This window comes from Schistocerca piceifrons, chromosome 4 (assembly GCF_021461385.2).
Source record: "Schistocerca piceifrons isolate TAMUIC-IGC-003096 chromosome 4, iqSchPice1.1, whole genome shotgun sequence".
NCBI lineage: Eukaryota > Metazoa > Arthropoda > Insecta > Orthoptera > Acrididae > Schistocerca > Schistocerca piceifrons.
Window position 1 is genome coordinate 150928671 of NC_060141.1, and position 17501 is coordinate 150946171.

At 35.9% G+C, this 17501-nt stretch overlaps 1 protein-coding gene across 3 annotated transcripts in view; it reads left to right on the plus strand.

Moving 5' to 3' along the window:
• Nucleotides 1–17501, plus strand: part of LOC124796273 (papilin) — a 259683-nt gene that overhangs the window by 215052 nt on the left and 27130 nt on the right. For 2 of the 3 annotated variants that reach the window (XM_047260387.1, XM_047260386.1), the window contains exons 33-34: nt 1912–2481; nt 15467–15622. In XM_047260387.1, coding sequence (XP_047116343.1) covers nt 1912–2481; nt 15467–15622 — 726 coding nt within the window. The remainder of the gene's footprint in view (nt 1–1911; nt 2482–15466; nt 15623–17501) is intronic. The other variant, XM_047260389.1, reaches the window with a different exon arrangement.

Sequence of the window (17501 nt, forward strand, 5' to 3'; positions counted from 1 at the left end):
TGTCCTGATATTATTTCATCTTATAACAGTGTACTGTATGCATCATTGCTGTCCTCATCCTTTCATTTTCAACAGTTTGTCTTCAGATACTTTAGAGCTATCACAGTTTCATTGGTACCAGCTCTGTAACAATGCTAGCATACACTAAGTGTTGGCATTTCATCTTTCATAGTAAATATGGAAACATCCTTTTTTAATTTGAATTTCTCAATATCTGAAATAATGAACTGCCATTTATATACTTGTGGCATTTCTCTTATCTTTTGACAAAATACTCAGTTATTCATCTTGATGCTCAACCTCACTGTCATGTTGTGTTTGTTTACAAATAAATTTGTTCTTGGATAGGTTCCACCTTCAACAAACACAATTTTTTCTTCTTTTCACTCAGTTTCACTGAAGTTACAGCATCATCAATGGGCTTTTTATTTTATTTCTGTTAAATAATAGGAAAATTGCTCATTACTATCTGTACTTATAGAATATCAGTTTTTAAGAAAAGCCTTCAGTAACCTGAAAACAGACAAAAATTTTTATATCTGGTTTGTTAACATATGCTGTGGTTTCTGTGTTTTGCTTTGTAGCTGGTTTTCCTTCACAGTTTGTTATCTGTAACCATAGAGAACTTCAAAGTTGAACATTCTGAGTCATAAATTTCCTTTGTTAAAAAAAGAAGTGTGTGTGTGTGTGTGTTTGTGTGTGTGTGTGTGTGTGTGTGTGTGTGTGTGTGTGTGTTCTCTATTTCCAACAAAGGCCTTGTTGGCCGAAAGCTCACTTTCTGACAATTCTTTTGTTGTGACTATCTGCAACTGAGCATCTCTGCTTTAGGATGAGTACAACTATCCCTTTCGTAATATTGTTACATTCCGTCCTGTATTTTCCATTGTTTGATTTTTCCTGTTATTTGATAGAAAGAAAATAAAAAAAACTGATGCTTTAACTTCAGTGAAACCTATTTGGGTGAAATGAAGAGAAAATTGTGTTTGCTCAAGGTGGAATCCATCCAAGGACAAAAACACTATTACAGTTGTACATTTTGTGTTGTTGTCATGGCAGTGTAATACGCTCGGATAAAGATGACTTTTCTTATGGAAAGCTTATGCCATAGGTACTCATGTCTTCTACATTTTGATACTGTTTTGTAATTGATGACATTATTCATTATACTGTAAAAAATTAATTTCAAATTGGTCTTAGGAAATGTAAGATTTTCGTATAACAAAACTTGAAGGGGAGTGCTATAATATTATTTGCTACTTATAACAAAATTGTCCATACTTAAAGTGTCAATTTTAGTGCCTCTCTTATTTCAGAAAACAGTAAAATGTTAACTAACATTATACTGTGGCTTTATAGTATTCTTTAAGATGATATAACATGATCAATAACAAAATTTGATTTGTTGCAGGGCATGGAGAAGTTACGGTTTCTTTTCTTCTAACTGATATTTCTTCCTTCAAATTTTTCTGGTACTATAATAACTATTCTCGTATTAAAGCATGTTTTTACATTTTATTAATGGAAGTGCCATTGTGTACATGTGAGGTGGAACTATTGATCTCAATTTTGCTATGATTAAGAGTCCACATGATCCGAAAGGAACATGTAAAATTAATTCACTGTCATTATAATGCTACTTTGCCTTTATAAAGAAAAAATCTTGAAAATCTAAATTCTCATGCCACTCTTGCTTAATGGCAACAGCTTAACTAGCTGTTCATAATTTTATAACCAAAGTATAAAAAATCTGCTGCTTAAATTGCTTCTCCACCTAAAAAAAGATGCAAGACTTTTTCTCATTTGGTACTAAAGTCAGATAAGAACTTTCTCACATTTACACAAGTGCACTATTTATAAGACTAACTGGAATGTTGCTAAGCATGAGATTTTTCAACTAACACTGTATTGTAGATCCTCATCCACGGCCAGCTGAGATAATTGGTGAAGACAGTACATACGTAGTGGTGACATTGGGAGCTCCTACTTCTCTCCACTGTTATGCTGTTGGCTGGCCCAGGCCTTCTGTAACCTGGTGGCGTGGTGAACGCTTGCTGCCTCTCAGTTCAGAGCAGTATGAGCAACGGCGTGACTACTCCTTGTTTGTCAGATCTGTTGCCTTGAGACAACTAGGGCCTTACACATGTCAGGCTTACAATGGCCAAGGAAAAGCAACATCATGGACTGTCACTGTACAAGCTATTGGTCCTGTTTACAGTAATAACCCTATTGACAGAGATTACTTCCAGTACCTTGTATCTGCACCTAGAAGGGCACCCGAAAGGAATAAGACAGCAAGTTCCCAAACTAGACCTTCATATCCATACCGACCTGTTCGTCCACCTTACAGACCAAGACCTGCAACAACTCAGACAATACCTGTTATGACAATGACTACAACCACCACTACTACCACTCCTCAACCAGTTGAAGAACGAGAAGATGAAAGTGTCCTGGTACCGGAGCAGCCTAGGGTATTTGTAGGTGAGAATGTGATTTTATTTATTTATTAAAATTGTCTTCTATTACATTTTTTGTGAGCTAATATTCCAGAGATTCCACCAACAAAATATTATTACCTCATGTCATGTAAGTCAGTTATTCTCATGATGAAGAAATTAACTCTGTTTAGTTTATTATTTGGACTATTTGGAAAGTACCTCTATTTTTATGTAGTATGAGAAGTAGTGTGGAAGTAGGGACTGGCGAATATATTTGTCACTACAGTGACTCATGCAGTTGGTAGATATGCTTAGATCTGTGAAAGTGTGAAAGCCACAATGTTTCTGGTTTGCCAGCTGTAGTCCTTCAAAATGAACATTACAATCCAAAATCTCTCCATATATGAAATCTGTTATGTAATAGTTTTAAATGGCAATAAATCTCAAAGCTGTTTTGCTTGAGATCATGACTAAGTAATTAGGGTATCACAAGTTCTGTGCTTATCAGTTTTCAAAACTCCTTTCTGTGAACTAAAAAGAGCAATATATGACTACTTCTCTGGACTTTCTTTTTTGTCACAAGATGGAGAGAGAAAACGCCTACTGCACTGAACCATGTCCCAAGATAACACAGATTTTCCATTCTAATGTGAAGACAAAACCATTGACAGTGGCTCAGTGGCGTGAGGGCACACTGACACACTCAACCGACAAACAAACAAAAAATTAAAAAATCTGTGTGTGCAGTTTGGGTTGACATCATAGATTTTTCATGAAAATGTTAGGATGAAATCATAGCAAATGTTTCATATTAATATGTAATTTACTCATAATTATCAGTTTATTTAATACAGTGGTTACACAGAGTGCTGTAATTGTTACAGAATAGATAAATCACATGCTTGGACTGTTGCTGGCTGCTGTATGCATGACGGGCCATCTATGTAATCACTTTGTATCTCTTTTATCTCATTTTTGACTACTGTATCTCTCACATTCATCCAACAGTGGACTTTCAGGCTTTTTGGATTTATTTTTATGCAGGGTTTCTGCTGACTTGCATTTTCTATAGCTCTGACTGTATTTAAAAGCCCTATGAGGCAATGTCTTTCATTATTTTGAATTTTCAGTTTAATATCTATTTTCACTTATATACTGGCAAATATTTTATTGTCTCCCTATGGGTTCTATAAGTGATCCACAAGCTCTTCACAATGACACCTGAATCAATATCCTAGCTAAATGCATCTTCATGTTACACCAACTTAAAAGTTTACACAAAGCTAATTCATACCAATCACCCACATGGCCCTACACTGGTATGATGACATCAAAGGCAAAACAAAAACTGCATGAGAAACACATGCAGACATGACCTATCCATTATGAGCTCAACCACTGTTTATATATTATTAATCCCATATTGTAAGCAATTCAAAACAGATGGTATTTTGTCACACAAGAAAGTTTGTTCAATAAGCGAATAAATGTTTTCATGTCAGGAGGCATTCCAAACTCTTCTCAGCTAGAAAAGTTATGACTGCCATTTTTTGGGCCACCAAAGTATTCTTTTTATGGGTTTTATGGAATGTGGAAGGACAATCACTTCAGTAGTCCACTAAGAGACATTAATAAAACTAAGGAGAGCCATTAAAAATGAGCAACATGATCTCTTGACAATCAGTGTTGTGATGGAAATGCTCCACCAAACTGTTCCCAACAAACTTCAAAATTGTTGCATAAGTTCAAATGAGAGGTTGTTGAACATGTTCCCTGCAGTTTATACTTTGCTCCAAATGATTTCCACCTCTCCATGCACATGAAAAATTGGCTTGACCCCCAATGCTTGGACACCTATGAAGAACATCAAGGTGCTATCATCAGCTGGCTACAATCTCAGCTAACAGCATTTAAGGCAGAGGGAATTTGGCAATTTATTAAGAGATGTAATAAATGCTAATATCTGAATTGTGAGTAAGTAGAGAAGTAACAGTAAGGAATGGTTTGAATATTTTTCAAATAAATTTTATTGTTTCAGTATTTTATTTATAACCAAATGGAGGTTATTTTCCAAATAGCTCTTGTAGTATCTTACAATGTGTTATGGTAGGGTTTGTCACCAAATTTGTCTGTAGAGAAAAAGCATGAATTATACCATTTGTTTTGTGTTCTTGCTTTTTTACACTGTGTCCTTCTGCACTGCTGCATTCTGACACGTGCTAAGTAGTTATTATGTGGACACTTTAATGTTGCAGTTTTAGGTGAGGTGTGTTTTGAACTTTGGGAGGATGAGATACCAGTAGAGGTCTAACCTAAACTTCCTTGCTTACAACACTGCCAAATTAGCAAGCAATTGTGTGGCAGCCAATACTGAATGTTTCGTATACTCCATATTGCTTTGAGTTGTGTGTTGCTTGTTATTTTCTTTTCTTGTTTTAAAATTGTTATTGAGACCAATCTTGGTCCATTACTGAGTTTGAGTATGATTCTCATGACACCAGGAAGGACAGATGATCTCTCACAAAAGTACAGATCACATGCATAGGCTAACCAGCCTTTCGGGGGACCGCAGAGCTTATTCCCCCTTACCGCTCCTTGCTCCTCAGACTGTATAATTTCTCATTTGTTTATGGTCATGGCTGACTGCTACATTAAAGTACCCACACTTTACTGAATCTTAAGAAAACAAAACAAAAGTTTCTTCTGTTTTTACAAATATTTGTGTCAAGATAGCTGATGCCCCAATCACAAAGAATTTAAAATGCTGATACACAGAAAAAATGTGAAGACAATGTAAAATTAAGTGTTTCTTTTTTATTGATGACAAGGTAATTGAAAATAGTGTTCTTATTTTACTTTTGAAATAATTAGCCCTGACACTGTAAAGAAACAACTAGAATTTACTCATAGCACTTTATGAAAATAACAGAACTCTTGGATGAAAAACTAAGACAGGGGTCAACTATCTTTATCATGAATGAGGGCAGTATTTTATTGTGTTGGTTTGGATAGCAGGGTAATCACAAAAATGTTAGATTCACAGTCTTCTGCTTGTCAAGAATTTAGAGTCGAGTTAACAGCTGAAACCACATAACATGTGAAGACATGTCTACTGATGACAGTCAGTCTTGCATATTGTTAGACATATACAAAAGTTATAGATTTTTCATTTTTTGGACCTGCGGCATCCTCTGTTTGCTGATAATAGAGGAAAGTGTGAAACGATTCAGTACCGTGCAAAGATTAAACAAAGAGATTCCCTAAGACAATAAATCCATGCACTTTAATTTTCTGAGTTTGATACATGAACAGAGCGAACATGGTTACCAGTCTAAATCAGAAGTGCACTAAATAGGAACTGTTTTCTTTTGTTCAACAGTGATAGTATGTAATCTTCATGTTACAATTACATGGTTGTTTTAAAGTTTCTGTAGGAAAAACAAACGTGGTTTACATTCACAAAAGATTCTCTCTTATTGGACAGTTTGAGAGCAAACTACCCATAACAAAGTTCTTTACACTTGAATTACAATTCCTTTTTGGAAAGTGATTTGCAATCACAAATTTTGTTTTGTCCTTTCTTGTCATTCCTTTTATAAAAATACTAATAAATACACCATATTTACATTATTTTGATTTTTATGCAGTGTAAGTAACATAAACACTAAAAGTAAAGAAAAGAAGAAAAAAAAATGTTGTGACATAGGGCCTCGACCCCATGACTCTTGGCTAACTCTCCCGTTCTCTTTCTGCTGCATAAACCACAGCCTGGGAAGAACAGTAACATATATGGCTGTTACCTCACCTGTTCCATGCCAAAATTGATATTTTGGCTTTCTGGTGCTCCCACTTCTGTCACTTACATTTCTGGCCAAGCCCTCCACGTACTATAAATTTGGATGAACTTGGTGATGATGAGTGGGTGCAGGCCCCATGCTAGATACAACAGCAAGTACACAAACAGGGCAAAAATTTGCACATGAATGACTATGGGGCCACAAGCTTTTCATTTTAGTCAGATATTACTGAAAAAAGTTGCACATTGCAAGTCATTGTGTAATTAAGTGCCAAGTGACCCAGAATAAGAATGTACAACTTTGTGACTTATCAGTAGTTAACCTCTACATATTATGTGTGATGAACTCCAATTTCACAAGAAGGTAGCACACTAGGTGTCACCCATATTGATATCTGAATTTAAAAACTTACATATGAAGAACTTCTAAGATGCTTTCAGTGAGAGTGTAATGATGTCTTCACAAGAGTCTCTGAAATGGTATGAAACCTAGGCTGATACCATCAATTAGAAACAAATAGAGAGAATGGCAGTATTTGTCTTTCCCATACCTGAGAAAGTTCTGAACACAACTACCAGCAGATAAAGTTACATTAAGGAAACTGGATGTCCAAAATGACTGTGATATACAGCATATCATGATTCATACTGGTTCATTGATATAAGGGACCAGTTCTATTCTCAAATGTAACAAGGGTGAGTTCAGGAATGAAGTTAAGGCTTCATATGAGTATAGTACATCATTCACAAAATTTAGTGAATCATACATATGAAGTTCATACATGATGTACAGTTTAAGTCAACATTTATTTCAAAGCTATTAGACCTTGTATTGTAACAAATAAAACTTGGTGGGGGATATGTGATTAAAATAACATCTAGAATTTTCTCTCCACAGCTTCCCTAGACAGCTACACTGAACCATCATATCCTTGCAATTACTTAAGCATTTGCAAGCACATATGCCTTCTCTTCTCAGGAACTCAAAAACTGTAACATTCATCATACAATCCTAATCTGGACTGAAATACATCAACCAACATCCCTGCTAAAATTATGATTATTGGAGCTATTTTCCAAAAATAATGGGCATTCTTCCCACTACCCTCCACATATTATTGTGAGTGCCATTTCATCATCTTCCAAATCCTTAAAACAGCTCAATCATTTTCTTTGAATCTCCTCAACTCATTCCTTTGCCATATGGCTCATATCTTCATTACCACACCCAATGAAAAGATTTGCCTATGCACCTCCCCATTCCAGTTACGAACTACGTCGTAAAAGTATCTGAACTTAAATTTTCTCAGCATGTAGTGATGATAGACAGTGACACTTTCTAAAGTGCAAGAAGAAACTTCAGACACTTCCCTGAGTTTCTACTCTGTTATCGTTGTGTTACTCATTGACTTAGTTACTGGAATAGGTAGGCGCACAAGCAAATCTTTTCATTGCGTTTGGCCATGAGATATCTATCTGACAAAGGAATGTGTTGAGGAGGGTCAAAGAAAATGACTGGGCTATTTCAAGGATTGGAAAGGTGATGAAATGTTACTCATAGTAGCATACAAAGAGTACTGGGAGGAGTGGCCATTATTTTTAGAAAATGACTTTCAATAACTGTGGTCCTAGCATTGTTATTTGATGTGTTCCAGTACTGATTAGTGTTGTGTGATGAGAGAAAAACACTTAGGTTTTTCAGTTGAATGTTTTGTTTTTTGAGTTTTGCTACTAAGAAGGGAACTCATATATGTTTGCAAATAAGGCAACTTAAATAATTGTATGATTATGGTGATTCAGGCAGAGCGGTTGTCCAGGGAATCTGTTCAGAGAAAATCCTAGAAGCTATTTAATCATTTATCTCCCAATCGGTTTTATCATTTATAACATCAATCAAATGATTTTCAAACATTCATTGGATTTCTAGTTTGTCAAGATGACTGAAGATGTTGAACATAAATCTTGCAAAAAATATTGTCAAATGTTTCATTATTTTATTAATGAAGTATTGCTTACATTTTGACATATGATTAGAGGCAAAGGAAAATACAGCTAAAAGAGTTTTTCAACCAGTTCCAAAATGGTCAGTATTTGTGAAGGTTTACAAACAAATTAGGAGGTAGCATTCCATGCACAGTGCAACTGTTTTAAAGAGCATGTGAAATCAGATAATGCGAGAATGCCCAAAAGACTGATATAAACAAAGATTCTACTCATGTATTTTTATGCATTGATTTAAACATGTGCAGAGTATCTGAAAACTTTGTGCCCAAGTTGATTATGCCCAAAAGAAAGAATTTTACCTTCATACTACATAGGACAGACTCCACATTGCCAACAGTGATCTTATGTTTCTTATCAAAGAGGTAACTGGAGGTGAGTTGTGTTTATGAGCAGGACTTGGAAGCAAAATTACATTCAGTGCAGTTGTAGCAGTCTCATTCTTGTGGTCGGAGAAAATATGGCAGGTCTGGATCAAATTTAGGCCGAGTCTGATTTGATGGTCTTGGAATTATGTCACTCATATTATTAATCTAAAGGACACAAAATGACCAAAACATGCTAACTGAAGTTATTTGTTGTAGCTATACTAATGTTTTACATAATACACTAGATCCATGGAGCAAAAAAAATTAGCAGTTGCATAACAAAAATGCTTCAAAGGATTCAGTGGCCTGATTCAGATATAAGTAATGAAAAATAGGCTTTTAATCATCAGACAGGCTACCTGCCCTGCCGCTTTCCATCTCATCAAGTTCTATTAAAATAAAATTATGGACTTATATAATTGTTAGTCAAGTTTACAATCAACTGTGAATCTGTCAAGATGTAATCTCTCATATCTCAGAAATTAAAACATTCTGGACTGCAGAAATCAATTCAAATTTGAAATGATAAAATTTATAAATTAGTAAGATAAATAGTTATTAGAACAGGGCAGTAAGTGCTGCAACATTTGACTCAGATGAAGAGTTTTTTCTCCTAAAACAATGTATTTGCAAATTTGCTACCTTGCTGTTTTGGCTAAATGTATGTTACCCTTTTTTATGATTCCAGTAGGTTACATACTATCAGTGTTGGATAAGAGAATAGTGTTCCTTTTTAATGCACTTCTGATGTAGACCAGTAACCTTGTTTGCTCTGCTACTGTGACATTGTTTGTGTATCTGAAATTTACTGTCATCTGCAGGACGTTATTTACACCTTTTCCAAAAATACTGACAGGACTTTACTCAATGATAGTGCAATAATTCTGTATTCTTATAACAAAATTAAGATTTGATTTGATTCTCCCATTTATTTCGTTACCTTTCTTGTCTTTATCCTCATCTTTATTATATTGCAGGGAAAACATTTAATTAAAATAGTAAGTTAGCTTTAGAGTTTATCTTCTTGTGAATAATCAGCAGTAAAGATGCAAGTGATGAGTCATATTTGACTTAATAAGCAGTAAATATGCCAGAGCACCTCATAATAAGCTCATTCAATATTAAGAAACAATTGAGTTCTTTGAGCACCTGCAGATCATTATGATAGATACTTTGCCGGACATAAATCAAAAATGTGCCTGTAAATTTGTGTTTTGAGAACAATAGTACCCTTCAGTGCCCTGTTTGGATTTTTATGGTGTTTAACTGTATATTTTGTAAAAGCAACCTCTCGAGGGAGGTTTCTACTAATGATAAAAACTGATAAAATTGCCAGTTTGGCCAGGGTGCTTAGCCAATACACTCATCTGCATAATATCTGAAGAGTGATTGTGGGTTAAGGAAGCTTGATGTGACCAGAAATGTTATTTTAAAACAGGATTAGTCTGTAACCATTAATGACAGTGTGAAGTTGCTCTCCTTGGAAGTAATATGAAAGTTATATGGTTATAAGTGTGTCACATCATTTTATATGAGATTCAAAGCTGTTATAGATGCACCTTTTCTCCAGTATATGATCTGAAGGAGCACAAGAACTGAAATGGGTTGATAAGCTTATGAAGAAAAGTTTTAATGGCATTTGTATGTAACAGTGAAGACCATGGGCTTTGTTCAGAAATTTCTATACTATCTGGCAAGATAGTGTCATACAGAAGTAGTTGGAAATGGCAGCAGCATAACTGCAAGTGGATGAATCACTGGAGGTAGCGATGGAATCATAAATAGGAAATTTCAGAGTGGTGTGATTACCAACAATCTTCCAACCAATATATGCAATTGTGAGGATGATGTGTTGATTTGTGAATGACAATAACATGGAAATCAGAAACAAGTATGAAGCACAAGTCATCAGCTGACAAACAAAGAATATCCAAAGAGCAAATCAAAAGCAAGACAGTGAGACATAGCCAAATACTGATTGCTGCATGACCTGTAGCTTTATATGGAACAGGAGTGTGACTGTCAGGTTACTGCACTGAGGTACTTAATTGTGTTACCTGTAATTGCCATGCAGTCACTTGATGCAGTAAGAGGGAAGATTGTATACTGTCAACTTGGACACCTCTATAATGATTTCAGGCTAAAGCCATTTCTTCTCTAATCCAAACCATTTGGATTGGGAAGAAAATAAAAATCAGTGGACTACACATTTTTAGTGAGTGGCTTATGAATTTGAAGAGCTGAAAGATGATGTTTTGAATGAATACAAACCCACTAGTTCAAGATTAATTCATTTTAATCTTAATATATCTCCATGAATCACCAAATCATCATAAATTTGAAGAAATCACATGTGTAATAGATGTTTCTGTGCCGTTTTTAAATAGTAAGTAAAGCTGTCCTCAATGAAGAGATTGGTTTGACCATCATAGTACTTCATTAGGCATCATACTATTGGAAGAAGTATGCCATTGCCTTCCTCTGATCTTTGAAGTGATATATTCGTCCACTTGTAGGGGTTTCTTACAATTTAATGTGGGCTGTGAACCATAGTCCAGCTTGACAGGTCTTAAATTACCAAATCACTGCCAGAGGTGAAAGAAATTATAAATGACACAAAAAATCCCAGGAGTAGGTGGGTGTTGCATCCCAGACCTTTGGATCTGTAGTCTGGCAGTAACTCACAAAGCAACTCTGCTATGCTCATTCAGAGAACACAAAATGGACTTTTTGAGAGTTTCAGAAAAAAATATTTTCAACAACCTGGGCTGGTTTTAAAAGTGTACCGGAAGTCGTCGTCGTCTTCTTCTTCTTCTTCTTCTTCTTTTTAAAAAACTGCACGCCCTATGAGCTTGTCTTTGGATTTTTGTTAACCTAATGATGTGGCCACAATAGCTGATTCTGTTGTGTTTCCGAGGAGTAATTTGGGGCTAGACATCCATGGTGGGATGCACCACAAACAAGCCTGTGAAAAGAGCACAAAAAATTGATACAATAAGAGATTTCACCATATGAAGGAACAGAGAGAGGTATCCTTTCCTTCAGTAAAATTGCATAAGTATGCAATGTGTGGCTAATAATCAATGTTTTACATGAAAATGAGAAAATGGGAAAAATTCCATAAATGGATTTTAGGCTAGCATTCAAGCTTTCAAATGACAGTGTGGTACGATATTTAAAAAATGTAAAATTTATATGGAACATGGACATTTAGATGCATCTATTGATGGTAGGCAAGGGAAACAAGTGAACCATGACCTGGATACATTGCAGAGAAACTACATGGGGGAATATTTCTGTAGTAGGGTTAGCCATGATTCATGTGAGGGAAGACAACTTTATCAATGGTTAATTCCCTTGCCCCACTGTCCATTGTCATATCTCCATTTTATTGCCTCCCTGAAGACAGTCGTCATTCTTTAGAAGGGTACAGTGGAGTTTTCGTTCCTTTCATACTTTGATAATATATTCTATATATATAAAATATTCTTTTTTCCCCAGCAGTATCTCACCACTGTTTGAAGTTTAGCAATCTGGACTGCAGGCTAAGAATAACCAACAAGAGCTCCAGCCTTATTGAGTCGATTCCCACAGTGGATTGAGTGGAATTTGTATCTGTGTGTCACTCTCATTGTTACCTTTCTGAGTTTCTTTCACCAATAGCTATGTCTCATGCAGACAAAGTAACTAACTGGTTTGAAAAATACTCACATCCTTCACAGGGAATGGTGGAATGCTTTAAAATTTCATCAAGCTATTATTACAGTGATAATTGACAATTACTGTAATATTCAGTGGTACGAGGCAAATTTCTAGAATCTGCACAATTTTTCATATGAAAATATGATGTGTAACATAGGAATCCCCTCCCGCTCTCCTCTCATATGATCAAGTCCGTGAAGTGAACTGATAGTTTAGATCAACTTAACATCTTTCACAGGAGATGGGTCAGGGCAGAATATGTATGTATACTTGTCCATATATGAAGCACAGTACCTCAATATATTAGAAGAATAGATAGGCAAAAAAAAACAGTTAGCTCAGAAATGATTTTCTACATATTCTCTTTGTTTGCCATTACTTCATTTCCAAGATTATTGATAATTATATCTCTCTTCTACAGATGTATGTGTGTCGTGTCATAGGATTTAGTTTTTAGCAACTCAAATTCAGGTTGAGGGAATCACTTCCTCATTTATTCATAGCCATTGTATTTGGCCAGTAAGTTGTTTTGTTGACAATAGCATGTGAATTAATGAGGTTTTTGTTATTTCTTTATACACAATATTCTCTTGTGCCTTACACTTTTTTCAGCTGGCTTCTTTTGTTACATAATAAAAGGACTTTAGATATTTCTAAGTACATTAGTAGTGGGCAATAACAAAAACTAATTATTGCTGGTAATAACAACACTATTTCACATTGATTAATTCTTTGTATCATTTGCTACAACTAAAATGTGTTACTATTATTAGCATTTTTACTAACATATTTTTATGCAACTATGCACACAAATTAAAAATTACTCAACATGTTTAAAGGTGTAAGGTATGAAAAGTTTATGGTGTAATGCCATATATGTGTTGTGCAGTTCCATTATGTTTAACTGACATGCATTACATGTTGTTGTGAATGAAGTGTTGTAAGGTTCCATGGCATATGATGGTGATGAAAAATGGGATGCATTGCCTTTAATGATTTGGTTAAAATAAGAATCGTATGTAGGTCTGAAAGGCTGTTATGTGCTAACACACTATGTGATTAAACATATCCAGACACCTAGCTGAAAATGACTTACAAGTTCCATCGGTAATGCTGGAATTCAATATGGTGTTGGCCCACCCTTAGCCTTGATGACAGCTTCCACTCTCGCAGGCATACATTCAACGAGGTGCTGGAAGGTTTCTTGGGGAATGGCAGCCCATTCTTCTCGGAGTGCTGCACTGAGGAGAGGTATTGATGTTGGTCACTGAGGCCTGGCACGAAGTCAACTTTCCAAAACCTGCCAGATGTGTTCCATAGGATTCAGGTCAGGACTCTGTGCAGGCCAGTCAGTTAGAGGGATGTTACTAATTGATGTTTTGGCTTTTTAGTCAGTAAGTTGTAAAAAAATTTTTTTAATTAAAAATGCCTGTTATAATCAAGGCCAAAAAAATACTGAAAAATGCCAGTGATTCAGAACTAAAATAGCAATACTGGTTTCAACTAGTCAGTTTTTCCCAGCCCTAGCCTGATCTGTAATAATTGCAGATCTCTTTGGTAATTTTTAAAGAATGCTCCTAAACCCATTTCCATAGCGTCTGTCATTCATTTCAGAATCATAATCTGCACCTCCTTTTTGCCCAATAAAAAGAGCCACCATTTAGCACGAGCCCACATTTGTTCACATCAGAGCACACTCTAATCTTTTTTCCAGATCTGTACAGTGTTTTAATTCTTCCTTACCAGCCATTCTACTCTTGGACACTTCCTCTGTGATAATCCTATACATTTTCTTGCACATAAGGCAATTTTTGTTCCTGCCATCCAAACTTTCAGGAATTATTTGGACCACAATGACTCTCATCAGTGTAACGAATAGTCCATCCAGTATTTTGCAAGTGGTTTATTTCCTGCAAGAACTCTGCTACTTGGTTATTTTCTATCAGCATAGTTTTTTGGTGAATTTTTGGTATCTGAAACCCAATTGTCAAGTAGTGTGCCAAAGTGTTGTTTCACTCATCCAATTCGTTCTTCAAATTTTTCAATATGGCTGCTACTGTTGGAAACTGCTTTTCTACATACAAGTCATGGATTTTCCTTCTTATAACTCCCTGTGTAAACTTGTCCAATGCAAATTTCTTTCACCTGCCAGTACTACTTTTGGTGGCACAAGACATGAAGGTTCCCCGCATTCTCTCAAAATTTGCTTCACTGTTCTTTCACTAATACTGAGATGTTCAGAAATTCTATGTAGTGCCTGAGGTTATGATATTGAACTACTCACAACCTGTTCTTTTTGGCCTGAGAGTAAGCAAACACACTGATCACCATGGACTTTTCATAACTGCATAAATGATACACAGTTCCACACAAGAACAAGGCTATTAATTCTATCATAAAGACTGTGTCACATGAGTATACAACATTGAAAGTCAACATGCTTGTTTTTTATCTGACAGGAAGCACCAATGTAAACACTGCAACAATGAATGATGGAATGGAAATTCTGTTCAGAGGTCTGTTAACGTGTCATATCCAAGGACATGGTACATAACAATGCAAAAGCAAATAAATTAGTCACTTGGTATTAGTGCTTTATGTAGATTTATGAGCATAAAACATAACAGCTGTGAAAGGCAACAATAGACAGAAATAGAATTTACACTCTTTGTCTTGTTCATGCATACCATCGTTAGGTGAATAGTAGCAATCTACATCCATTATTATTACAACAAATAACTAATGAGAAACCAACAAAAATCTGTCTGTCAGTAGAAAATGCTTCTATCTTTAAATTGGGCAAAGGAAACTGTTTACATATTTGTGGTCTGTCTTCTGCGACTCTTCAAAGTTAACATTCACCAAAAAGCACTCTCAAATATTACTGCATATGTCATCCCATTTCCAACTAAACTGTAATATTCATACACCAAATAAAAGTAGACATTTACAAAATTCCAGGACGGTACAACACATCAACTTTTGTCATGCAATGCAGTCAGAAAATGAGTTCAAAGTCAGGGATCAGTCATGGCAACAGACATTAAGACCCATGTCATTGGCAGTTTTAATATGTTTTAATGGTAGCCAATGAATGTAAACTTTAATTTCATGTATAAGAACAGTGTGATGCTAATTTTCAACTACTGAATATTTTTCAGTGCCTGTGCAAGTAAATGTAACAGTAGACCGAACAGTTTATCCTGTTGGGAGTGAAATATCCATTGCCTGTGATGTTGATGGGTATCCCATCCCACAGGTTCAGTGGTTTAAGGATGACAATCCTCTTCAAGTTGGAAACAGAATTCAAGTTTCAGGTAACATATGTACCTTGTTTTATGAATCATTTTGTAATATGATAATGAACAGTCAATTGTTTTACATAATACTAAAGATAATTGTTGGTAAGGATATTTTAAATATCATGCTGGTCCTCAGGTTGCAGCTAATGTTCTTTGTCAGTGTCTGTTTAAATGTTATTCTGATAATATTTGATGCTTGGTAGGGCCCACTGCTATAAATTGTTATTAACTATCATTACAAGTTGGTGATTTGTAATTCACTCATGTTGTATCAAATGATACCCTAACATTTGATAGTGTTGGTTTCCATAATATGTAACATGTGTGAAGTACAAAAGAGAATGGTTGTACTGATGATACTAACTTTACAGACAATAGTACATTAATTGTGTTTCCAAATTAAGGGTTGACATGTAATAAAAAAATGAGAAAAAAAGCCTTATACTTTAACAAAGAGACAAAATAGGTACTAACAAAGAGATAGAGGGGCTGGCCAGTACTTACCTCAGCTCAGTACAGCCGATAGATACACATAAAACAGAACCGAAAATTTACGTTCCTAGCTTTCGGAACAAATGTTCCTTCATCGGGGAGGAGAGAGCGGAAAGAAAGGGAAGAAGGGAAAGGAGATTCAGTTACTCACAACCCAGGTTATGAAGCAACAGGGAAAGGAAAATAGGTAGGGTAGCAAGGATGGAGGCATGGACAACCATGCCTCCATCCCTGCTACCCTCCCTATTTTTCTTTCCCTGTTGCTTCATAACCTGGGTTGTGAGTAACTGAATCTCCTTTCCCTTCTTCCCTTTCTTTCCGCTCTCTCCTCCCCGATGAAGGAACATTTGTTCCGAAAGCTAGGAACGTAAATTTTTGGTTCTGTTTTATGTGTTTTATGTGTATCTATCGGCCGTACTGAGCTGAGGTAAGTACTGGCCAGCCCCTCTATCTCTTTGTTAGTATTTGTTTCACATCTCATATGAGAATTTCCATTAATCATTTAGACTAAATAGGTACTCAGTACTTACATTCAAGAAATTGTAATACTGCCAATAGACACATGGAAAAGTGAAAACACTAAACCTAGTTTCTGGAACTATTAGTTCCTTTCTCAGGAAGCAGAGATGAGTAGGTTGGGGAATATTAGAAAGGAGTAGCAGGTCCCTTCAGACTCCAGGATGAGAGGGATGTATGTCCTCTATTGGCAGTAAACCCAATATTTTATTAGTTACAGGAAAATACATACACATGGCATAAATGTTGCCTATCTTGGTTAATGAGAAGAAGGCTTTTGCATCTTCCGTACATTCAATCAGTTGAGAATGCAATGACAATGCACCTTCAGTGCATCCGATTCTTTTGAGTTATTGTTACTCATATTCTGATTTACAAAAACCTTATATTCAATTGGGTACTCAAAATATCAAAGCTGACAATGTAGTAGAGATTTCTATGTAAACACTTAAAGTGATTGGAGCATTCAATGTATAATATTTCTGGCTCCAAATGGCACCCACAGAGTACATCGAGCTCTGACCCTCCCAATTTTCACCCCCCCCCCCCCTCCCCCAGTTCATATACATAATTACCCTGAATACACTCCTGGAAATTGAAATAAGAACACCGTGAATTCATTGTCCCAGGAAGGGGAAACTTTATTGACACATTCCTGGGGTCAGATACATCACATGATCACACTGACAGAACCACAGGCACATAGACACAAGCAACAGAGCATGCACAATGTCGGCACTAGTACAGTGTATATCCACCTTTCGCAGCAATGCAGGCTGCTATTCTCCCATGGAGACGATCGTAGAGATGCTGGATGTAGTCCTGTGGAACGGCTTGCCATGCCATTTGCACCTGGCGCCTCAGTTGGACCAGCATTCGTGCTGGA